Source organism: Symphalangus syndactylus, chromosome 14 (assembly GCF_028878055.3).
Source record: "Symphalangus syndactylus isolate Jambi chromosome 14, NHGRI_mSymSyn1-v2.1_pri, whole genome shotgun sequence".
Taxonomy (NCBI): Eukaryota; Metazoa; Chordata; class Mammalia; order Primates; family Hylobatidae; genus Symphalangus; species Symphalangus syndactylus.
Genome location: NC_072436.2, coordinates 23,387,543 through 23,413,580, shown reverse-complemented (window position 1 = coordinate 23,413,580; position 26,038 = coordinate 23,387,543). Strand labels below are relative to the sequence as shown.

At 47.5% G+C, this 26,038-nt stretch overlaps 1 protein-coding gene across 4 annotated transcripts in view; it reads left to right on the top strand.

The window, feature by feature from the left end:
• Positions 1-8,930: 8,930 nt before the first annotated feature.
• PITPNC1 (phosphatidylinositol transfer protein cytoplasmic 1) overlaps positions 8,931-26,038 on the top strand; it is a 319,548-nt gene continuing 302,440 nt past the window's right edge. For 3 of the 4 annotated variants that reach the window (XM_055242684.2, XM_055242685.2, XM_063617531.1), the window contains exon 1: positions 9,689-9,820. In XM_055242684.2, coding sequence (XP_055098659.1) covers positions 9,773-9,820 — 48 coding nt within the window. In that variant the 5' untranslated portion in view covers positions 9,689-9,772. Of the gene's footprint in view, positions 9,821-26,038 lie in introns of all 4 variants that reach the window. The other variant, XM_063617532.1, reaches the window with a different exon arrangement.

Below are 26,038 nucleotides of genomic sequence, written 5' to 3'. Positions count from 1 at the left end.
GAGAAACCCCGTCTCTATTAAAAATACAAAAATTAGCTGGGCGCAGTTGTGCGTGCCTGTAGTCCCAGCTACTCAGGAGGCTGAGGCAGGAGAATTGCTTGAATCTGAGAGGTGGAGGTTGCAGTGAGCCGAGATTGCGCCACTGCACTCCATCCTGGGCAACAGAGCGAGACTCCGTCTCAGAAATAAATAAATAAATAAATACATTAATTAATTTAAAAAGAGAGAGAGAGAAGGAGCTCAGTTTTGGATAAATTTGAGGTGACTGTTGGATATCCAAGTGACAAGAAGGCAAGTTGGTGTTCAAGTTTCAAGTTAAGAGATGTCATTTGGGCCTAAGATTTGAATTTGGGCCAGGTGCAGTGGCTCACGCCTGTAATCCCAGCTAAGGCAGGAGGATCTCTTGAGGCCAGGAGTTCAAGACCAGCCTGGACAACATGTCAAGACCCTGTTTCTACAAAATATGTTAAAAATTAGCTGGGTGTGGTATGTCTGTTATGCTAGCTACTCAGGAGGCTGAGGTGGGAGGCTCCTTTGAGCCCAGGAGTTTGAGGCTGCAGTGAGCTATGATTATGCTTGTCAGGCCTCTGAGCCCAAGCCAAGCCATCGCATCCCCTGTGACTTGCACGTATACATCCAGATGGCCTGAAGTAACTGAAGATCCACAAAAGAAGTAAAAATAGCCTCAACTGATGACATTCCACCATTGTGATTTGTTTCTGGCCCACCCTAACTGATCAATGTACTTTGTAGTCTCCCTCACCCTTAAGAAAGTTCTTTGTAATTCTCCCCACCTTTGAGAATGTACTTTGTGGAATCCACCCCTGCCCGCAAAACATTGCTCTTAACTTCACCGCCTATCCCAAAACCTATAAGAACTAATGATAATCCACCACCCTTTGCTGACTCTCTTTTCAGACTCAGCCCGCCTGCACTCAGGTGATTAAAAGCTTTTATTGCTCACACAAACCCTGTTTGGTGGTCTCTTCACACAGACGCGCATGAAATTTGGTGCCATGACTCAGATTGGGGGACCTCCTTTGGGAGATCAATCCCTTGTCCTCTTGCTCTTTATTCCGTGAGAAAGATCAACCTACGACCTCAGGTCCTCAGACCAACCAGCCCAAGAAATATCTCACCAATTTCTTTTTTCTTTTTTTTTTTTTTGAGACAGCGTCTCACTCTGTTGCCCCGGCTAGAGTACAGTGGCGCGATCTCGGCTCACTGCAACCTCTGCCTCCCAGGTTCAAGCGATTCTCCTACTTCAGCATCCTCAGTAGCTGGGACTACAGGCACGCGCCACCACGCCCAGCTAATTTTTGTATTTATAGTAGAGATGAGGTTTCACCATATTGGCCAGGCTGGTCTCGAACTCCTGACCTCACGATCCGCCCACCTCAGCCTCCCAAAGTGCTGGGATTACAAGCGTGAGCCACGGCGCCCGGCTCATCTCACCAATTTCAAATTGGTAAGCGGCCTCTTTTTACTCTCTTCTCCAACCTTGTCCCCGCCTTACAGACAGCCTGGGCAGCATCTCCTGTCTCCCTACACCTCCGAACTTCCTTTAACAGCCCTCACATTTACCCTCCTGAAGAACTCATTTACTTTCTAGACAGGTCCAGCAAGACTTCCCCAGGCATTTCACATCAGCAAGCTGCCGCCCTCCTCCGCACTTATTTAAAAAACCTTTCTCCTTATATTAACTCTACTCCCCCCACATTTGGACCTCTCACAACACAAACTACTATTCCTGTGGCCGCTCCTTTATGTATCTTTCGGCAAAGACCCACTGGAATTCCCCTAGGTAATCTTTTTTTTTTTTTTTGAGATGGAGTCTCGCTCTGTCGCCCAGGCTGGAGTGCAGTGGTGCAATCTCGGCTCACTGCAAGCTCCGCCTCCCGGGTTCATGCCATTCTCCTGCCTCAGCCTCTCCAAGTAGCTGGGACTACAGGCGCCTGCCACGACGCCCGGCTAATTTTTTGTATTTTTAGTAGAGACGGGGTTTCACCGTGTTAGGATGGTCTCGATCTCCTGACTTCGTGATCCACCCACCTCGGCCTCCCAAAGTGCTGGGATTACAAGCGTGAGCCACCGCGCCCGGCCTCCCCTAGGTAATCTTTCACCTTCTCGATGTTCCTTTACTCTTCATCTCCGAAACCCAACTACACACATCACTGAAACAATTGGAGCCTTCCAGCTCCATATTACAGACAAGCCCTCTATCAATACTGACAAACTTAAAAACGTTAGCAGTAATTATTGCTTAGGAAGACACTTCCCCTGTATTTCACTCCATCCTTGGCTACCTTCCCTTTGCTCATCAGACTCTCCTCCCAGGCCCTCTTCTTGTTTACTTATACCCAGCCCCGAAAATAACAGTGAAAGGTTGCTCGTAGATACTCAACGTTTTCTCATACACCATGAAAATCGAACCTCCACCTCTACGCAGTTACACCATCAGTCCCCATTACAACCTCTGACAGCTGCCACCGTAGCTGGATCCCTAGGAGTCTGGGTACAACACACCCCTTTCAGCACTCCTTCCCATCTTTTTACTCTGCATCTCCAGTTTTGCCTCGCCCAAAGTCTCTTCTTCCTCTGTGGATCCTCTACCTACATGTGTCTACCTGCTAATTGGACAGGCACATGCATACTAGTTTTCCTACCCCAAAAATTCAATTTGCAAATGGGACCGAAGAGCTCGCTGTTCGCCTCAGACACCGACACGACAGAAAAGAGTTATTCCACTAATTCTCTTGCTGGTCGGTTTAGGACTTTCTGCCTCCACTATTGCTCTCGGTACTGGAATAGCAGGCATTTCAACCTCTGTCACGACCTTCCATAGCCTGTCTAATGACTTCTCTGCTAGCATCACAGACATATCACAAACTTTATCAGTCCTCCAGGCCCAAGTTGACTCTTTAGCTGCAGTTGTCCTCCAAAACCGCCAAGGCCTTGACTTACTCACTGCTGAAAAAGGAGGACTCTGTATATTCTTAAATGAAGAGTGTTGTTTTTACCTAAATCAATCTGGCCTGGTGTATGACAACATAAAAAAACTCAAGGATAGAGTCCAAAAACTTGCCGACCAAGCAAGTAATTACGCTGAACCCCCTTGGGCACTCTCTAATTGCATGTCCTGGGTTCTCCCAATTCTTAGTCCTTTAATACCCATTTTTCTCCTTCTTTTATTCGGACCTTGTATCTTCCATTGAGTTTCTCAATTCATCCAAAACCATATCCAGCCCATCATCAATAATTCTATACGACAAATGTTTCCTCTAACATCCCCACAACATCACCCCTTACCACAAGATCTTCCTTCAGCTTAATCTCTCCCACTCTAGGTTCCCACGCTGCCCCAATCCCTCTTGAAGCAGCCCTGAGAAACATCGCCCATTATCTCTCCATACCACCCCCCAAAAATTTACGCCGCCCCAACACTTCAACACTATTTTATTTTTCTTATTGATATAAGAAGGCAGGAATGTCAGGCCTCTGAGCCCAAGCCAAGCCATCGCATCCCCTGTGACTTGCACGTATACATCCAGATGGCCTGAAGTAACTGAAGATCCACAAAAGAAGTAAAAATAGCCTTAACTGATGACATTCCACCATTGTGATTTGTTTCTGCCCCACCCTAACTGATCAATGTACTTTGTAATCTCCCCCACCCCTAAGAAGGTTCTTTGTAATTCTCCCCACCCTTGAGAATGTACTTTGTGAGATCCACCCCTGGCCGCAAAACATTGCTCTTAACTTCACCGCCTATCCCAAAACCTATAAGAACTAATGATAATCCACCACCCTTTGCTGACTCTCTTTTCGGACTCAGCCCGCCTGCTCCCAGGTGATTAAAAGCTTTGCTCACACAAAGCCTGTTTGGTGGTCTCTTCACACGGACACGCATGAAAATGCCACTATCCCGTGTGGCTAATTTTTGTATTTTTTTTAGTAGAGATAGTGTTTCACCGTGTTGACTAGGCTGGTCTCGAACTCCTGACCTCAAGTGATCTGCCTGCCTTGGCCTCCCAAAGTGCTGCGATTACAGGTGTGAGCCACCGCACCGGCTAATTTATTGCTATCTTACTTATTTAAAAAAGAAACTATACCTTTGGCCACAGAACTTCCAGTTTTTTTCCTATGTGAAGCAATTTGTAACACATCATTGTCAATTCACTTTTATTTTATGAGGATTTACTGCACAGCTACAAGCAATTCCACATCAAAGACATTCTCTGTATTTAACAGAGGCCTGATAGGTGGGTGGGTCTATACGTAAGAATTGCCTTGGGACTTCCTATGTGTCATTAAGAAAGAATTTAACATTAGCTTAGTAACCAAACAAGATCAAATATACAGGTATTTAAACACAAACACACACACAAATACTTAGACTTTGTTGGAATTAAGCAAGTAATATTTAATAAAACAAAAATTAATTGTAGGCTGGGCACAGTGGTTCACACCTATAAATCCAGCACTTTGGGAGGCCAAGGCGGTTGGATCGCTTGAGCTCAAAAGTTTCAGACCAGCCTGGATAACATGGCAGAACACCATCTTTACAAAAGAAATACAAAAATCAGCCTGGCATGGTGGTGTGTGCCTGTGGTCCCGGCCACTTGGGAGGCTGAGGCCAGAAGATCACTTGAACCTGGGAGGTGGAGGTTGCAGTGAGTTGATATTGTGCTGCTCCACGGAAGCCTGGGTGACAGAGTGAGACCCTGTCTCAAAAAAGAAAAAGAAAAATGCAAGAATAACATTTGATTTTTTTTTTTTTTTGAGACGGAGTCTTGCTGTGTCACCCAGGCTGGAGTGCAGTGGCGCGATCTCGGCTCACTGCAAGCTCCGCCTCCCGGGTTCAGGCCATTCTCCTGCCTCAGCCTCCCGAGGAGCTGGGACTACAGGCGCCCGCCAACACGCCCGGCTAATTTTTTGTATTTTTAGTAGAGACAGGGTTTCACCGTGTTAGCCAGGATGGTCTCGATCTCCTGACCTCGTGATCCGCCCGCCTCGGCCTCCCAAAGTGCTGGGATTACAGGCTTGAGCCACCGCGCCTGGCCAACATTTGATTTTTAAAATGTTATAAAAAAGAGGCCATGTTTGCCAGGCACCGTGGCTCACGCCTGTAATCCCAGCACTCTGGGAGGCCGAGGCGGGTGGATCACCTGATGTCAGGAGTTCGCGACCAGCCTGGCCAACACGGTGAAACCCCGTCTCTACTAAAAATACAAAAAATTAGCCGGGCGTCGTGGAGGACGCCTGTAATCCCAACCACTCGGGAGGCTGAGGCAGGAGAATCGCATGAACCTGGGAGGCGTAGGTTGCAGTGAGCTGAGATCAAGCCATTGCACTCCAGCCTGGGTGACAGAGCAAGACTCCGGCTCAAAAAAACCAAAAACAAAAAACAAAAAGAGGCCATGTCAAAAGCACATAGGAGCCAACCAGAAAGAGCTCCCAATGGCCAATGCCGGAACTGTCTGAGCAACAAAATAAATAACATAATGTTGATTATAACTTGAGGTATAGAATAAATAAGCACAAATCCACGCAGATATATATATATTTATATTTGAATAAATAAATATATAGAAAAGCGACAAATCTTTTTTTTTGAGATAGAGTCTTGTTCTGTCACCCAGGCTGGAGTGCAGTGGCATGATCTCGGCTCACTGCAACCTCCGCCTCCCAGATTCAAGCAATTCTCCTGCCTCAGCCTCCCAAGTAGCTGGGACTACAGGCGCGAGCCACCACGCCTAGCTACTTTTTGTATTTTTAGTAGAGACGGGGTTTCACCATATTGGTGAGGGTGGTCTCGAACTTCTGATCTCAAGTGATTCACCCACTTCGGCCTCCCAAAGTGTTGGGATTACAGGCGTGAGCCACCATGCCTGGCCTTCATTTTTTAATCGTCAGAAATTCCTGCTAGTACACTTCTCTTTCAGAGGCTGTTTACAGAGGTGGGTCAAGACCTTATTAGTTTTTTCACACAAACAGGGAGAATTAAAGAGATCATCAGAATGCCTCGAAGAGAATAGGTTGAAAGTCTTAGATTATCTTAGTGTGCCATACCCCCTCCCTCGTTTTGAGAACCCCTGCTTTCAGAGACTGTCACTTATCTGAGAACAGATGCTGTCACAGACATGCACAGCCTCATATTCTTTTCCTCTTTATCTTATCATTCCTCTCTGGTAACTTTACTGTTTTGTTTCTTTTTGCCTTTTGTGTCCCACCCCCATTTAAAAAAATGTGATGATCAGCCATGGCAGATTGTACATTGTTAATAGAACATCAAGACTGTCCATAATGATGACTTCAAGGCTCTTTGTAAGTAGATATTGCGACTTCATTGGTTGAGAAGAAACAAAGATACAATTCTTGCCAGACACTTGCTGAGGACAGGACTTAAAACCACCGCGCTTGGCCAGTAGATGGCGCGCCCCGCCCTCAGTGTGCATGACTTATGAATGAATATGCCCTCCCTATGCCCTGCACCCCGCCCCTCCCGCCTCTGCTAGCCTCTCCAGCTCACTGCTATCAGAACCACTGTCTGAAGCACAGATTGCCAAGGCCTAGCTTTAAAATGGTGTCATGGGGATTGAGCTGGGGAGAGGGATTTTCTGTGAAGGTAATGGGTTGAACAGCAGAAGGGTTGAGATAGAAGGTGGCCGGGGAGAAGGGGCTTTTGCAGCCAACAGACTGGTCACATTTGGCTGGAGTTAGGCTGGGAAGGGTAATGGACTAATGTGGGAAAGGTAGATCCAGAGCCTTGAACCTCCTACCAAGGCATTTTGACTTGCTCAGTAGTCCATAGGGAAGCCCTAAAAGGTTTTTATATATTTTTTAATTTTAGAGACAAGGTTTCAGCATGTTGCCCAGGCTGGTCTTGAACTCCTGGACTCATGCGATCGGCCCGCCTTGGCCTCCCACAGTGCTGGGATTACATAGGGGTGAGCCACCGAGCCCAGCCAGGAATCACTAAAATGTTTTGAAGGTGGCAGGATGAGAGCTGTACTTGCACAAGATTAATATGACCAGGTTTGCAGATGCAATGAATGAAAAGAAAACGAGAATCCAATGGAGAAGTCACCTTACAACAGGAGGGGTGGGCTGGGCACGGTGGCTCACACCTGTAATCCCAGCACTTTGGGAGGCCGAGGCCATCACCTAAGCTCAGAAGTTTGAGGCCAGCCCAACCAACATGGTGAAACTCCATCTCTACTAAAAATACAAAATTAGCCAGGCTTGGTGACGGGTGCCTGTAATCCCAGCTACTCTGGAGGCTGAGGCAGGAGACTTGCTTGCACCCGGGAGGAGGAGGTTGCAGTGAGCCGAGATCATGCCATTGCACTCCAGCCTGGGTAACAAGAGCGAAACTGTCACAAACCAACAACAACAAGATGGGTGATGGAGGAAGCATATACGTGACAATTTACAGTTCGGGAAATTCAGAGAAGTAGCTCCTCAACCATGTCACCCGTCAGTAGAATACTTCCTTCCAGAATCAGTGTCAGGAAATGTCCAGGAAACCAGGAATCGAGCGTACACATCCCCATGTCCTATGTGCATGCGCACGTGTGGCTAGCCAATCCCTTGCCTTCCTGCCTCTGGGAAGATTATTAGATCTTCCATTTGTTTTCAAGTAAGAAGCAAAAAAAAAAAAAAAAAAAAAAAGAGGAAAAACAGCTTGAGTTTCTTTCCACATCACAGCCTTCCAATGTGTTATTATTCAACACTGCAGTGTCAGATTTAGATTTTCCACCTCGAGGAATTTGGTTTAGCTTTAATTAGTTGCTGTGAATATTTCTGAGCCAACTCTGGAAAGCACTTATCTGGAAAATAGTTTCCACTAAAATATAAGCTGGATATAGGGTATCATTTTCCTAGGAGGGTTTGTATCAGTTAACACGGTTATAAATTCTCTCCAGCCCTCTGGATGACTTTTGCCACAAGCCCATCATCGTCATATTGGTTAATTACTTATTAATCACAATTCAAAATACCATATTGAGGCATCTGCATAGCCATCCAAGCTCTAGCCTCAGGACTTCAGAGCGTGAAGATTTTTCGGAGAAAAGATAACGCTTACAGGTTATTCTCATACAAGCAACTGATGCATTTATCATCCGGCAACTTTTCATAAAAACAAGCTGAAAAATACCAGACAAATGAAAAACAGACTTCAGCAGTTCCATGCTGCTTCCTGAGTAACTGAAGAATGTGCTTCTTGTGGTTAAAATGAGAGATCTGTTTAATATGGATCAAATAGCAATACTCCAGGCATTTTCATTGACATTTCACTGTGACTTTTTGAACTTAGGAGTGCAGATACGAAAACCTACTCTTTCTTTCTGCTGTGCGGAGCCTGCATAATCTGCAGAAAGATTGCAGAGCCGGGCCAGGCGAGGTAACAGGCTACGTGGGGTTCATGTTCTCTCTGGTTGTTCCCTCCCCCTGTTTGTACTTCATTTCCATTCACACTGCTGCACTTCCCAGTTTTCCAGGATCTCTCCTCTGAAACCAGGCAAGGGTTTGTTCCCAAATCCCACCCATTGCCTCTCCAGCCCTGGACACGCTTACTGGACCACACATAGGTGGTGGGCATTGGTGACTTGTCCCTAGGGTCAGGGCACCAGAAACTGCCCAGAGGGACTGGATGGAGCACGGCGGCACTCAGGGCACAATGGAGAGCGGATTCAAAGGGCAAAGGAGCCGAGGGAAGCCCCTCCGCCCGAGCCTCCCCAGCGCCGGCCGGGCTCCGCTCCGGAGCAGCCCCGCCGTCTGGCAGAGACATGCTGTTTTGTTTAAATCCTCCACATTCTTTGCCATTTCCCCATTGGCCGGATGGGACTACCCTCCCCGCCGCGGCCGCTGCTGATGTCAGCCTCGCTCGCGCTCGCTCCTCCCGCACCCACCTCCCGGCCCCAGGCACACTGCATCGGCGCGGACGCTCCGGCCCCGGCGAGGTGGCTGCAAACTCGCGGGCACGCACGGCGCCCGGGGAGCCGAGGGACTCGGGGGAGGGGACGCGCGCGGAAGGCGCCAGCTTCCTCCCGCCCGCCCCTGGCAGCCGCGAGCCGAGGTTGGAGGCGCCCAGGGCCCCAGCCGGGCAGAGCCGAGCGGCGGCGTCGGCTTCCCTTTTCTCCCCGAGCCGAGCCCCGGAGCGGCGCGGGGACCGGCCCTAAAAAGAGCAGGAAATCTTGTTTACCGCCCGCGGAGAGGAGCCGATCGAGCCTTTGTCTGGAAAGTCAGCATCTCCGGCTCCGGCTGCAATGTGTTCCTGGTGACATTAGCATCGGGCAGACCCGCCGGAGGAGGGGGGTCGCCAGGTTCCCGTCTGCTTTCGGAGGCGGATCGAGCGGGTGACTTTTGTGCATTCGTTTTAATTTTTGGAAATATCTCTTTTTTCCTTTCTCGCTCGCTGCCGGGCATGTCCTGATCTGGCGGCCGCTCCTACCACCCTGGGCTGCCGAGCAGAGCCGTCCCCAGCGGGTCTCCCTCCCTGCCTCCCTGACTTTGCAACACCGCGTTCCAGGAGGACCGGCCTCGGCGAGGTAGGAGGCGGGGGAGCTGCGAACACCCGGACCCAAACCCTGACATGCTCTGGGGCGGAGAAGAGGAAGCCAGGAGCTGAGCGCGCCGCGGGGGCTGCTTCGCCCGCCGGCTCCGAGCGCCGAGCTCCGGGCGCCCTGCCCTGCGCCTGGGCGGCAGCCTTGCTGGTCTGGGGGGCGCCCCCCGCTTCCCGCCCCGGGGGTCCGCGGCCGGCAGGACCATGCTGCTGAAAGAGTACCGGATCTGCATGCCGCTCACCGTAGACGAGGTAAGCGCCGCGCCCGGCCCGGCCTCGCCCGCTCCGGGACCCCAGCCGCCGCCGCCGCCGCCTCCTGGCCGGCGAGCCCGGGGCGAGCGGCAGGAAACCAGGTGGACGTTACCCCGCAAGCCCGAAGGCTGGAGGAGAGGAGGGAGGGGATTTGCGGCTTCTACTTGTCACCCCTGCGGGAGAGGGCGGCTCTGGGTGGGGCGGCGGACTCCGGATGGGCTCTTCGGGGGCGCCCAGAATCCAGACTGTTGGGGATCACAACGAGCCAAAGGGAGTGGGTGCGCCCCCTCCCTCCAAATAAGAAAATGAATAAAGCAAACCCAAGAGCCCCCGGCGCGCGCTGTAGCTGGGGTTTGGGGGGCATCCCGTCCTGGCCGTGGGCCCAGCCTCCCCTCCACGCCCTCTGCGGTCAGGTCGGGGTGCGAGGAGGAGCCCTGCACCCTCGGGATCTGCACGCCCCGAGCCCCGCAGGGGGAACCTCGGAGCCCTTGGGGGAGGTCCCTGCGGGGCTCGACTTCTCGCCGTCGCCGCGGGCTTGGGCGCCGCTCGCGGCACGTCCGCCCTTCGAGGCTCGGGACCCGGCTGTGTCCTTTCGCAAACCGCCTGGCTCGGAAACTTTCTGCGTCTCTTATTTCTTCCGCCGCGGGGAGCGTGGTCGGCCCGCGAGCCGGGAGCGGCGGGGGCTGCGACGCGGCCACAGGAGGGCGCTCCAGCACGTGGTGCCTGGGCCGCGGCTGCCGGCGGGGGGCGCCGGGCGCGGGGCGGGGGCTAGTCCTCTAAGCGCGGCTCTGCTCCCCTTCTCCCGATCCTGCGAAGCCGCGAGCTCCAGCATTCAGGAAGTGGTGACTCAGACAGGATTATTCTGGCCCCGGCTTCCCTTTCTTCCTCTTCTTCCTCCCCACCTTTGTGGTGATTTCACGACTGCTGAGCGTCTCTGTCCAGGGACAGCGAGGGAGCCCAAAGCCAAGCAAGGCAACGTGAAACTCACTAGCGTGGTTTGGTGTGGCAACACACATGAAATCAGCCACCTAGACCGTCTTTATATTTAAATCTAGTGCCTTGAAACTATCAGATATGTTATGGAGCCACTACTTGGTGAGAGGGGCGATGTGCTTTGGGAGAGAAAAAGATGCATAACTGAGAACGTGGCTGTGCTCACAGGGGCTGTCCGTATTTGCCATCTGGACCAAGGGTTAAGGTAAGACCCAAGTACAATCCAAGACAAGATCAAAGTAGCTGCAAGTTTACAAAACGCATCACGGGGACATAGGCTGCCAAGGAGGGAGAGATCAGCTTCTACCAGAATGAACAATCGAGTTTTGGAGTTCGTTGGCATTTGAGGAGGTAGCATTTAAGCAGGGTCTGGAAGGGTGGATGCCAGGTGGGTAGACAGAGATTCGAGTTGCATATGACCTTGTAAGTGGAGAAGCAGGACATAGCTTTGTGGAGAAAGAGAAAGGCAAATGAATGGGACTGGTTAATAGGAGTCTTTCCAGAAAAGGTGGAGATTGTCCCACTTTGTGGGCAGTTGAGCTAGAGTAATTCAGCTGGGAGGCATGGATCCCTCTACTCCATCTCCTAATGACCTTGTATTTTGATATGAGTTTGGATTCTAGGAACAATGTTGGGACTGCATGAAATACACAGAAAATTGCAGGTGATAATCAAGAAAAGAACCAGTTCTAGAACCTTCTCTGCTAACTACAAAATCTCTTTATCCTAGTTGGTTCCCTTTTCAGGCTTTCTGAAACACTCAGGCAGATGCTTTTCCCACTTTTGTTTTTGTACCAAAATATCCACAGGTATATCATGGGGTAATTACATTTGAATGATATAAGTGGAGGCCCTTCCTTCCTTCCTTCCTTTCTTTTTTTTTTGAGATGAAGCCTTGCTATGTTGCCCAGGGTGGGGCGCAATGGCGAGATCTCGGCTCACTGCAACCTCCGCCACCCGGATTCAAGCAATTCTCCTGCCTCAGCCTCCTGAGTAGCTGAGATTACAGGTGCCTGCCACCACGCCTGGCTAATTTTTGTATTTTTAGTAGAGACGGGGTTTCACCATGTTGGCCAGGCTGGTCTTGAATGCCTGACCTCAGGCAATCCGCCTGCCTCAGCCTCCCAAAGTGCTGGGATTACAGGGATGAGCCACTGCGCCCGGCCAGCCCTTCCTTTCTTAATTGGCCAACAAAATCAGACTCATCAGACTCCACCTGTAATATAATTTTAAATTCTTTAATGTATAATTCATTTTGGCCAAAGTATGATTCAGTTTCTGTGAGGTTCATACTCTGAAGTCATTTTCGGCTTTGTCAGAGAAGCAGGAGGGCAGTTTAGATTAATAGATGTTTCCAATTAGAAGGATTCAGATTAGCTAAATCTGATGATGGATGAAGAAATGAGACCTAGTTTGCCAGACGTTAAACCCCTAGAGTCAGAACCGATAGTAAATTCCACAGTCTCCACCATCCCCTTTTCCACTGACCCTTTTTCCACATTGAAAACGAGGAAGCAACTTGAGTTTCTTTAAATAAGATGTTTAGGTAAACTTTGGAAGCCTAACTTTTTTTTTTTTCTTTTTGAGACAGGGTCTTGCTCTGTCATCCAGGCTGGAGTGCAGTGGCGTGATCCTGGTTCACTGCAGCCTCCATCTCCAGGGCTCAAGTGATCCTCCCATCTCAGCCTCCTGAGTAGCTGGGACAATAGGTGTGTGCTGCCAACCTGGCTAATTTTTTTACTTTTTGTAGAGACAGGGACTCGCTGTGTTGCCCAGGCTGGTCTTGAACTCCTGGGCTTGAGTGATCCTCCTGCCTCAGCCTTTTAAAGTGCTGGGATTGCCAGGCGTGGTGGCTCACGCCTGTAATCCCAGCACTTTGGGAGGCTGAGGTGGGCAGATCACGAGGTCAGGAGATCGAGACCATCCTGGCTAACATGGTGAAACCCCGTCTCTACTAAAAATACAAAAAAATTAAGCAGGCCTGGTGGTGGGCACCTGTAGTCCTAGCTACTTGGGAGGCTGAGGCAGGAGAATGGCATGAACCTGGGAGGCGGAGCTTGCAGTCAGCCGAGATCACGCCACTGCACTCCAGCCTGGGCCACACAGCAAGACTCCATCTCAAAAAAAAAAAAAAAAAAAAAGTGCTGGGATTACAGGCATGAGCCACTGCGCCCAGCCTGGGAGCCTAACTTTTGCTTCCACTCTTGGTTGGCTCTGGACCTGATTCAACCTACATGGAACTTCTGGAACTTGTTTCTCTTTAACCACCAGAGTTCATTGGTAGCAGTGTCCATACTTTTGAAAATGAAGCAAATGCTCATGCTTTGAAGAGTCAGTGAGAGAACCCACACTTTGCCTGCTTCTTGTGCCTGGCCTTATCCCTTCTCCCTCATTTAACCCTCTGGTGGTGGCGGGTGGTGGAGCATTAGTGGCACTGGTGTGTTATTATCTATATTTTGCAAATGAATACATTGAGATTCAGAAGGGTTAGGTAATGTGCTCCAGGCCACACAACTAGTTAATAGCCAAGCCAGAAGGAGAGCATGGTGAAACGCATTATTTGTTTTTCCTTACTCTGCTTTTTGCCTGTCACTAGTGTTTAATCCAGCAAAAGGAAAAACATTTCTTGAAAACAGATAAAGTCAGCACTATCAAGTAAATGAAAAATCAGAGGCCTTTTAACTTGCTATAGATGGTACTGGCCTCTACTATTTCTCTAGCTTTATTTTAACACATAAAATGTTCTCTAGTTCCAGCAAAAAAGAACAGCTCTAGGAGATCAAGAAAATAAAGCTGAACTACTGTCTAGATTAGAGCGTTGGTGGGGTTTTTTGGGGTGTGTGTGTGTGTGTGTGTTTTAGACATTAATTTCAGAGTAAAGAATTAATTAATAAAAGTAACATTCCATAGATTAATTTTAATTAAAACATTTCATTGGAATAGTCCCTCGTTTGTGTTAAATGTGGTGGTCTCTGAACTCAATATAAGCCTGTTGGAAAGGTATGAACAGGAAAAGTTCCTGAGAGCTGAGAGTTGCTATAGAGAGAAAGTTGTCGTTATTTTCATTTGAAACATTTGTCAGAGGTAGATGTAGATTCTAGAGTTTTTGTTTGTTTGTTTCTTTTTTTGAGCCGGAATCTCTCGCTCTGTTGCCCAGGCTGGAGTGCAGTGGGATGATTTCGGCTCACTGCAACCTCTGCCTCCTGGTTTCAAGCAATTCTCCTGCCTCAGCCTCCCGAGTAGCTGGGATTACAGGCGCCCACCATCACGCCTGGCTAATTTTTTGTATTTTTAGTAGAGAAGGGGTTTCACCATATTGGTCAGGCTTGTCTTGAACTCCTGACCTTAGGCGGTCCGCCCACCTTGGGCTCCCAAAGTGCTGGGATTACAGGCATGAACCACTGCCCCTGGCCGATTCTAGAGTTTTAGACTTAGAAGGAGTATTGGAGATGATTTATAATTGAGCCATTTATTTATTTATTTATTTTTGAGATGGAGTCTCGCTCTGTCACCCAGGCTGGAGTGCAGTGGCGCAATCTTGGCTCACTGAAACCTCTGCCTCCCGAGTTCAAGAGATTCTCCTGCCTCAGCCTCCAGAATAGCTGAGATTTACAGGCTTGTACCACCCCAGCTGGCTAATTTTTATGTTTTTAGTAGACACAGGGTTTCACCATGTTGGTCAGGCTGGTCTCGAACTCCTGAGAGTTCACGCCCGGTGAGCCATTTCATTTTATGATGAAGTCTAGACCTGTAGTAGGTGCAGATAAGTTGTCTACCTCATTGACAAACTCTAGGCTAGAACCAGGTCTGATTTAAGGCTCAAGGCTGTTCTACTGTATGGAATTCTCCCTCCTCTGAGATTCCTTGCTGGAAGAAAATATTGTCCTGAGGACCCATGTGTAAAGCAGGTACACTGGGCTCTACTCTCTGGTTGAAGGTGACTGGGGACTCCGACCTTGTGTCTGCTTAGTGGGACACATAGGGTAGCCCCATTGGAACCTATTGGAAGGGTGGCCCACCTCTTCCCGCAGCCACTCGTTGGTCCCAGTGAGCGACCTGCTCACCAAGGAGGCTCCTTGGAGCACAGTCTGAAGATCACCCTGCACCTGCCACCCTCGCCCCAGAGGTACTTGTTAGTAAAATGAGTGTCTCTCAAGAGACGCTAAGCACATCCTAATATTATCTAAGGCAGGAATCCTTTTGTTTTCATTGCTTTCTTGACTGTTTAACCGTTCTGGCCAGGCGCAGTGGCTCATGCCTGTAATCCCAGCACTTTGGGAGGCTGAGGCGGGTGGATCACCTGAGGTCGGGAGTTTGAGACCAGCCTGACTAAAATGAGAAACCCCATCTCTACTAAAAATACAAAATTAGCCAGGCGTGGTGGCGCATGCCTGTAATCCCAGCTGCTTGGAGGCTGAGGCAGGAGAATTACTTGAACCCGGGAGGTGGAGGTTGCGGTGAGCTGAGATCGCACCATTGCACTCTAGCCTGGGCAACAAGAGCAAAACTCTGTCTCAAAAAAACAAAAACAAACAAACAAACAAACCAAAAACCAGTTCTTGTTTAATATAGTTCCTGTTCTGACTGCATTCACATTAATGTGTAGACTTTTAGGGATTGATTTCCAAAGCAAAGCGAGTAATATTCATTTCAGTAAGGCTGTCGTTTCAGGTGAATGGAGAATATTATTTACTGTAGGCATTAAAAGAAATTAATATACTTTATTTTGAGACGGAGTTTTGCTCTTGTCGCCCAGGCTGGAGTGCAGTGGCGCTATCTCAGCTCACTGCAACTTCCGCCTCCCAGGTTTCAAGCAATTCTCCTGCCTCAGCCTCCCGACTAGCTGGGATTACAGGCGCCTGCCAGCATGCCCAGCTAATTTTTGTGTTTTTAGTAGAGTCGGGGTTTCACCATGTTGTCCAGGCTGGTCTCGAACTCCTGACCTCAGGTGATCCACCCGCCTTGGCCTCCTAGAGTGCTGGGATTACAGGTATGAGCCACTGGGCCCAGCCTAAAATAATTAATATAGTTTAAACATTCAACCTCTTTTAAGAGCTTCCCCTCTCCTAGGGATGTGTAGGTATGGGATGGGGAGTGGGGAATCACAACGTTTTGGGTTTTCAAAAATGTGAAAGTGTATGCGCAATGACAGGCAGTAAATGTGTTTTTCAGGAGCAGTAATTACTGGAAAAGTACATCTAGGTTCATTGCTTTAGCAGCCTGAGTGAGATCGCAGCACCCTGGCTGGCTTGTGTGGGCTTTGGCCTGTTTTCTGTTGCCTGGAGGTCTGTAGTGTTGGGCAAGTCTGAAAACTTTTTTTGAAAACTAGGTAACACTTTTGCCCCGGTTCAGAGAAACAGACTGAGTTCTAGAAATCAGCTAACTTGTACTGAGAAGGTTTTATGTATCTTTAACAAATTCAGCCCACCGGGAGAGGAAAAGGAGAATTTCAGACTAGAAATCAGGAATTTTGTATATTCCCAAGTGAAGATTTTTCTTGTAGGTTACAAGGAGGATGAGGCACAAATATATTACAAATATTAAAACGGACAAACCAATCGTATCTGGAAAATGTAGAGTTGTCTGGAAAAATAATCTTGGAAGCTTTACTTTTTGTACTATGCAACCTCTAATTTACAAATAACATCCAAATCATTCAAATGAACAGCGTTGCAGGGCTGCGCACCGCCAGGGGGCGCCATTTACATGGGACCCAATGGGAGTAGAGCAGTGTGATGGCCTGTAACTGACCAACCTGCCTTTTACCGCCCTACCGCCCTTTCATGCTCCCAGCCCCTGCTGCTCTTCTGGGTTAGAACTTGAAAGTTTATACCAAACTCATGGGTTTACAAGTGTTTATACCAAACTCATGGGTTTACATCACACCCTTAGCATCGTCTTTCCTGAACATCCCATCTACAATAGCTTTTTCCCCATGTAAATCTCTGGCCAGGCACAGTGGCTCACGCCTGTAATCCCAGCACTTTGGGGTGCTGAGGCAGACTGGTCACTTGAGGTTGGGAGTTCAAGATCAGCCTGGCCAACATGGTGAAATCCCATCTCTACTAAAAATACAAAAATTAGCTGGGCATGGTGGTGTATGCCTGTAATCCCAGCTACTCAGAAGGCCGAGGCAGGAGAATTGCTTGAACCCGGGAGGTGGAAGTTGCAGTGAGCTGAGATCAAGGCTGCACTCCAGCCTGGCTGACAGAGCGAGACTCTGTCTCAAAATAAAATATAAAATAAAATAATCTTTTCCTTAATATTTTCCCTAATTATATCCTCTATTATCTGCCTCTCCACACCTGTTTATTCCTTCAGAGCATTTATCGCAATTCGTACTTATTTTGTTTACTTGTTTGTTATCTATCGCCATCATTATCTTTCCAACATGTAATCCACATGAGAAAATACTGATACAATCTTTTCACTTATTTTTTTTCACACTAAGTCTTTGAAATGGGGTGTGTGTTTTCCGTGGACACGCATCCCAGTTTGCACTGGCCACTCTGCAGTGCTCAAGGATCACGTGTGACTTGTGGCTGCCATACTGGACAGTGCAGCTCTGGTGCTTAAACTTAGGGTCCACACATAGTAAATACTTGCTGAATGAATGGATGGAAGAAGCTGAGGAAAACAGAAACCTTTTAAGGAACGCTGATCCTCTATGTCCTCCTGTAAAAGGTTTAAAATTTTTTCCCTTGTATACTGCCTGAAATTTTACCAATTAGAGATTCTTTTGTATTTAATACATCCTCATTAAAAAATTTCTTAGTGATACCCCTGAGAAGTTTGAAATCAGTCACATATATTTAGGAGTTATTGCCATCAGACTGCTTTCCTCCCAACTCCCGGAGGAGTATGTGTATTAGTTTTCTTTTCTTTTTTTCGTTTTTTTTTTTTTTTCCTTGGAGTCTTGCTCTTGTTGCCCAGGCTGGAGTGCAGTGGCATGATCTCGGCTGACTGCAACCTCTGCCTCCTGGTTTCAAGCAATTCTCCTGCCTCAGCCTCCCGAGTAGCTGGGATTACAGGTGCCCACCACCACGCCCAGCTAATTTTTGTATTTTTAGTAGAGATGGGGTTTCTCCATGTTGGCCAGGCTGGCCTCGAACTCCTGACCTAGCGATCCACCTGTCTTGGCCTCTCATCCCAAAGTGTTGGGATTACAGGCATGAGCCACTGCACCCGGCCTCTTTTCTCTTTTACTTTGAGACATAGTCTTGCTCTGTCACCCAGGCTGGAGTGTAGCGTGCGTGATCTCAACTCACTGCAACCTCCACCTCTCGGGTTCAAGCAATCCTCCCGCCTCAGCTTTCTTAGTAGCTGGGACTACAGACTAGCACCACCACACCTGGCTAGTCTTGTATTTTTAGTAGAGACAGGGTTTCACCATGTAGGCCAGGCTGGTCTCGAACTCCTGACCTCAGGTGATCCACCCGCCTCGGCCTCCCAAAGTGAGCCACCGCGCCTAGCAGTATATTAGTTTTCTATTGCTGTGTTACAAATGATCACAAACTCAGTGGCTTACAACAACACCCATTTATTAGCGCACAAATTCCGTGGGTCAGAAGTCTGGGTGCGGCATGGCTGGATTCTCTGCTCAGGGTCTCATAAAGCTGGACATCAAGGTGTCAGCCAGGCTACCTTTCTTTCTGGAGCTTGGAGTTGTCTTCAGGGCTCACATGGTTGTTGGCAGAATGCAGTTCCTCACAGTCCATCAGTTAGAGGCTCGCTCCTAGAGGCCACCTGCTGTGTCCTGCCATGTGGCCCTCTCCACAACATGGCAGTTTGCTCTTGCAAAGCCAGTACTGCAACTTCAGATCTCTCCGACTTGCTGTCTCTGACTTCTCGATTCTTTTCCAAAAGGGCTCACCAATCAGTGGGAATCTTGGGGGCCATTCTGCCTCTCCTAGGGAAATTAGCTGAATTAGAGAAATAGTTATTTCTTGAATCTGGAAAACAGGCTATGGAAGTTCCAGGTTGGCATCATGAAAACATCCATTCACAGATACTTTATTGAACTCCTGCTCTGTGCTGGGTGCTAGGCCTGCAGTGGCTGAGAAGGCAGGTAGATCCCTGCCCTCCTGAAGCTCCTAGGCCAGAGGACACTGGAGAGGTTTTATTGCCATTTAAAAATAGATGATGGGCCGGGCGCAGTGGCTCACGCTTGTAATCCCAGCACTTTGGGAGGCCGAGGCAGGCGGATCACGAGGTCAGGAGATCGAGACCACGGTGAAACCCCGTCTCTACTAAAAATACAAAAAAAATAGCCAGGCGTGGTGGCAGGCGCCTGTTGTCCCAGCTACTCGGAGAGGCTGAGGCAGGAGAATGGCGTGAACCCGGGAGGCGGAGCTTGCAGTGAGCCGAGATTGCGCCACTGCACTCCAGCCTGGGCGACAGAGCAAGACTCCGTCTCAAAAAAAAAAAAAAAAAAAAAATAGATGATGGCCATGGTTGCACAAGTCTGTAAGTATATTAAGAACCATTGAATTGGTATGTAAAATACATCTCAGTAAAGCTATTTTTTTTTTTTTTTTGAGACAGAGTCTCACTGTGTTGCCCAGGCTGGAGTACAATAGCGCAACCTCGGCTCACTGCACCCTCCGCTTCCTGGGTTCAAGCAATTCTCCTGCCTCAGCCTCCCAAGTAGCTGGGACTACAGGTGCGTGCCACCACGCTCGACTAATTGTTTGTATTTTTAGTAGAGACGGGGTTTCACCGTGGTAGCCAGGATGGTCTCGAACTCCTGACCTCAGGTGATCCACCTGCCTCGGCCTCCCAAAGTGCTGGGATTACAGACGTGAATTCTGCATAAATTGAAAAGTTACGGTCCCCGTCTTTAAGGAGATGGCTCTGGTTGTCTTGAATTTAGACAGCTTTCCAGAGGGGGAGGTTCTCTTCCACAGCAGTGTGGGAAAAAAATCTACCAGAATTGGACCAGAATGACTGCAATTTAGGTCAGAACATGATACTTAGAGGGAAAAAAGTAATCATGGCTTGAATAGCTGCCCTAAGGCCAGCTATAGGGCTGCAGGGGTCTGTGGAACCTTTCTTATCAGAGCTCAGGATCCTTAGGAGACCCCACAAGGGCATGGAGGCTGTGGCCATCATGAGTGGAAGAACCAGCTTCCGAAGGAACCCAGGATTGTTCTGGCTCTGGCTCCAGGTGCATATCTCTGCTTTCCTTGAGCATTGAATGGGAAATCACGTGTTAGCAGAATAAATCCCAGAGTACACATTCAGGAGGAGATGGTTCCACATGGCACGTAAGTCCTTTGCCTTATTCATGTTTGTCTGGCAGATGTCCTTTTTTTTTTTTTTTTGAGACGGAGTCTTGCTCTGTCGCCCAGGCTGGAGTGCAGTGGCGCAATCTCGGCTCACTGCAAGCTCCGCCTCCTGGGTTCACGCCATTCTCCTGCCTCAGCCTCTCCGAGTAGCTGGGACTACAGGCGCCCACCACCACGCCCGGCTAATTTTTTTTGTATTTTTAGTAGAGACGGGGTTTCACCGTGGTCTCGATCTCCTGACCTCGTGATCCGCCCGCCTCGGCCTCCCAAAGTGCTGGGATTACAAGCGTGAGCCACCGCGCCCGGCCGTGGCAGATGTCCTTAAGCCTTCCCATCAAGGGCTTTATTCTAAGGGTGGCTAACTGGCCATTTAAACCTCATCTCAATAGTGTCTGTCTAGGATGGCAAAATCACAGCAGGTTCTGCTGGGCAAATCTCCCAGGTGGCATATTGCTAGAGGAGAGCCCCACTGCAGAGGACACACTGTCTTGGCCACCGGCTTTGCAAACCATAGTGGAGGAGGGAGGTTGGGGTCACCAACCACTTCCTGGCTGACTGCCTGAGCCACATTATACAAGACTGTTTGTTGACTTAGTAATACTGAAGCCAGAGCTCACCAAGATTTTGACATCAAGCATGAAAGTGACTAATTCTTTCGTTTCCCAGCACTTTGACAAAGGGGCCTCTCTTAAAACTCCTCATCAGACGTTAGTGGAAGTCGACTCATGTATCTAAACATGTAGCCAGCGTAAGTTCTTGGTCAGATTGATCTAATGACTTTTTTAGCGTGTGTGCTTTTTTTTTTTTAATCTTTTTAAGTTTGGGTGAAGTTTGACCTTCTAGAATTCCTGTTTATTCCTGAGCAAAGAAAAAAAAATCATCATTCTTTAATTCCTTTAGCATCATATCTGACCATCTTTAGGGTGTTGTTTCTTTCCCATACTGAATCACTCAGAGAAATAAGATTGGCCAACAAATGTAATTTGATGATACCCTATAATAATGTTGTTTAAGTACGTAATCTAAGCCGCTAATCTCCAAAGACTGTTCCCCCGCCCCCATGTCATCTTACATACACACACACACAAAAACACATACACATTCAGTTCTGATTATATTTGTTGTATTAAGGCCAAATCCAGGTGTTTCTGAGCACTAGTTTGTGTGTTTTTATGTTGAAAATAACTAGTTTATGTATTTATTTATTTATTTTTGAGATGGAGTCTCACTTTGTCATCCAGGCTGGAGTGCAGTGGTGTGATCTTGGCTCACTGCAACCTCCGCCTCCTGCGTCCAAGCGATTCTCCTGCCTCAGCATCCCAAGTAGCTGGGATTGCAGGTACCCACAGCCATGGCCGGCTAATTTTTATATTTTTAGTAGAGATGGGGTTTCACCATGTTGGCCAGGCTGGTCTCGAACTCCTGACCTCAGGTGATCTGCTCACCTCGACCTCTCAAAGTGTTGGGATTACAGGAGTGAGCCACCGCGCCGGGCCAAAAAATCTAATTTCTTAGAGATTAAATAACTCTTCAGGATTATCAAAGGAAATAATTAGGGAAAGGTAGATGTTCTGTCCCAGTAAGAGAAGAAAGTGGTCCAGAAATTTTATCTCCCATCGAATGATCAATTTTACCTAAGTATTAAACCAAGTGACATTCTTCAGTTTAACTCTGATAAATGAATCATATTCCTCTTTGAAAATAACTTTTGTAGTTCGTGCTCTAAAAAGAGAACCACCCCTACACTCTTAGAAATTATTCCTTTTAATGGCAGTAAAAACCTTTGGCTTTCACAGGCATCATCAGCAGAGATGTTAGTTCGTGAGCACCTGTGAGTTTCTCAAAATTAGTACCTGAAAATGATGGGAACACACAAGTGGCACCATGTCTTTGGCACATTTAGGTGAAAACTTAAAATTCTTCGGGTGGAGGTAAGCAAATTGGAAGGTATTAAAAATGATCAGAGTGTACTATTCAGAGTTATATATTTACCCTTCCATCCGAGATGCCTGCACCTTGGAAACCCCCGGCTCACTTTTACTAGTGGTGCCTCCAGATCCAGTTTCTAAATCACACAGGGAGATTAACATTATTCTTTTATAGTCACACTGCATGTGGACTAAAATAATTTTTTTTTTTTTAAGAGACCAGGTTCTTGCCATGTTGCCCAGGCTGGTCTCAAACTCCCAAGCTCAAGTGATCTACCGGCCTTGGCCTCCCAAAGTGCTGGGATTATAGGTGTCAGCCACTGCACCCAGCTAAAATAAATATTTTTAAATTTAACCCTATTATTATTTTGAAATTGGAACTCTAAAAGACTTTTCAAAATTCAAAATGATCAAGAATGTTAAAAACAATGAAAAAAAGCATCCCTAAACCTGCTCTAGATTCCCCAGGGGAGATTCAAAGATGTTTTGCTTTGTATCAGCACTATTGAAATAAACATGTTGTCACGTAAAAGGAACTATCTGAAGGGGACTGCACTTCACTGGATGTGTATATCCTGGTGAGTTTTTTATTAATGTTTATTGTTTTTTAAAAAATGTGTTAAAATGGCTGGGCGTGGTGGCTTACACCTGTAATCCTAGCACTTTGGGAGGCCAAGGCAGGCGGATTACTTGAGGTCAGAAATTGGAAACTATGGTCAGGAGCTGGCCAACATGGTGAAACCCCGTCTCTACTAAAAATACAAAAAAGTTAGCCGGGCGTGGTGGTGCACACCTGTGACCCCAGCTACTTGGGAGGCTGAGTTCGGAGAATCACTTGAACCCGGGAGGTGGAGGTTGCAGTGAGCCAAGATCGCACCACTGCACTCCAGCCTGGGCTACAGAGCAAGACTCCACCTCAAAAAAAAAAAAAAAGAAGAAGAAAAATGTGTTAAAATACACATAACGTGCCATCTTAAAACTTTCTGAGTATATAGTTTTAGTAGCATTGGGTACATTTGCACTGTTGTCCAACCATCACCACCACCCATCTTCAGAACAGTTTTCATCTTGCAAAATTGAAACTTTGTATCCATTTAACCCTAAATCCGTATTTCTCCCCACCCCAAAGCCCCTGGGAACCACCATCCTACTTTCTGTCTCTGTGAATTTGACTGCTCTAGGTATCTGATCAGGTTTTTTTTTAATTGGTTATATTACTTATCATTAAACTCATTCATCATTTCTTGAAATAAACCCAATAAACTTTGATGGAAGCTAATAAGAATTTTTTTCTGAATTCTGCCCTCTGTCAGAGGAAGAAAATGACAACATGGACCCATATCTGTATTTGGGCGGCATTAATGACTCAGTTAGTGACCTTCACTTTTGCAGCCAGCGAAATACTTGGCAATTTTAATTTAGAAATATTACTGTATCATCATTTAACAGAAATACTAAAGCAGAAAAATACTGATTTTAGAAGCATTTCAAACAAGCAGGGTTGGCACTGACCAGTGTTCTCTTAAGGTAGAAGACAGAATATTTGACTAAAGACAGTGCTGTAGCAGGTAGAAATAGACATAATTGAGACCCCTTTTCTGAGTAAGGAAGACCAGTTAAAATGTTGGCTTATTTTTTGGGATTTTAGAAATTTTTTTTTTTTTTTTGAGAAGGAGTCTTGCTCTTTCGCCCAGGCTGGAGTGCAGTGGCGCTATCTCGGCTCACTGCAGGCTCCGCCCCCCGGGGTTCACGCCATTCTCCTGCCTCAGCCTCCCGCGTAGCTGGGACTACAGGCGCCTGCCAACTCGCGCGGCTAATTTTTTGTATTTTTAGTTGAGACGGAGTTTCACCGTGTTAGCCAAGATGGTCTCGATCTCCTGACCTCGTGATCTGCCCACCTCTGCCTCCCAAAGTGCTGGGATTACAGGCGTGAGCCACCGTGCCCGGCCTTAACTGTGTAACATTTTCATTCTTGACAGTTCTCTTAGTGATGTCTACAAATAGAGCTTTCAACTCCCTATAGCCAATGACCTGGGCTTTATTAGATTTTATAGTACAGTGGTCCTGCCACTTTCAAGTAGCAGTTTGTCATGAACACTATCCAAAAAAGTATCTAGAAAAATGTTGGTCTTCAGAGTTTCAATCCAGTCTGAGAAGCATTTTCCTACTAGAGACAAAAGGCGTTTATTTAACCCTTACTGTTACCAAAATATTACACATCTACAACACAAAGGTTAAAGAAGGCCAGGCTTGGTGGCTCATGCCTATAACCCCAGCACTTTAGGAGGTGAAGGCGGGAGGATCACTTGAGCCTAGGAGTCTGAGACCAGCCTGGGCCACATAACGAGACCCCCATCTCTTCTGTGATACCAGGGATTTGGCTGCATTTGATCTAAGAATCAGTACTAAACTCTCTCTTTAAAAAATAAGATGGGCCGGGCGCAGTGGCTCACGCCTATAATCCCAGCACTTTGGGAAGCTGAGATAGGCGGATCACGAGGTCAGGAGTTCGAGACCAGCCTGGTCAATATAGTGAAGCCCTATCTCTACGAAAAATACAAAAATTAGCCGGGCATGGTGTCGGGTGCCTGTAGTCTCAGCTACTCGGGAGGCTGAGGCAGGAGAATCGCTTGAACCCAGGAGGCAGAGGTTGCAGTGAGCTGAGATCGTGCCACTGCACTGTAGCCTGGGCCACAGAGTGAGACCCCATCTCAAGAAAAAAAAATGGTTGCCAGGAGCAGTGGCTCATACCTACAATCTCAACACTTTGGGAGGATGAGGTAGGACGATCGCTTGAGCCTAGGAGTTCAAGAACAGCCTGGCCAACACAGTGAGGCCCCATATCTATTTAAGTATATATTTTAAAAGTTATAGAAAACAACACTCTTATTAAACTGGTGATTAGAAATTAAAGTAGAAAAACATCATTGGATAGATGGCTGAGGAAAGGGATCTGTAATCACCTACTTATCTGGACAGGTTTTTTTCTTTTTTTTTTTTTTAGAGATAGGGTCCCACTCTGTTGCCCAGGCACCATCATGACTCATTGTAGCCTCACACTCCTGGGCTCACGCTATCCTCCTGAGTAGCTAGGACAACAGACCTGCACCACCATGTCTGGCTAATTTTTTTTTTTTTGTAGAGATGGGCGGGGAGGTGTCTTGTTACATTGCCCAGGCTGGTCTCGAACTCCTAACCTCAAGCAATCCTCCTGCCTTGGCCTCCCAAAGTGCTGGGATTACAGGTGAGAGCCACCACACCTGGCCTGGACAGGTAGTTTTGAAAACAGGGGTTATCACTAGAGAAATTTGTGCTTGAGCCGAGGAGCATGTCTTCTGAAATGTGTAAATTTCCTATAGTTAGTGCCCTGGTGGCATGGCCCTCCATCAAGAACATTTTGCTGAGTTTTCCTTGACTTAAAATAATAACAGTGATGCTGGTGCTGATGAAAAGACTGATGTGGCCCTTACATCCCACATGAATCATCATTCTGGATTATTGTAGCCTCCATAAAAGTGACGCAGTGGATGAAAGTGGTTTTTCTCAATACTTAAAAACACTGTGAAAATGAGATAGGTTTAAAGATATAAATGTGATTTTTTAAATCCTGCCACCCAAGTGCCAGGAGTTTGGTAACTAGAATTGCATTTAGTCATCGGGGTACAGATTGTACCATGCGGGCTGGAGACTCAAACCCTGGGCTATTGAAGGCCATGACAAATGCTCATTTTTTAATATTATGTTTTTGCTGCTCATGAAGAAGCATCATGTTCAAAATGAAAAATCTTTACATTCAGGACTTAATAGTTCACCTCTTTTGGATTGCGTTTGACGGAAACTTGGACTCAGCTGAGTGTAATTATGCTTTTCAGCAGTATGACTTATAGTACTGCAGATATGGGCATTGAGATTTTTCTTTTTGCCAAAATTTGTCTGAAAAGGAGCTTGGTGGTGGTTGTGTGTGCTTGTGTGTTTTTAAGGTAATTAGGCTATTAGGGGTCCAAATGGAA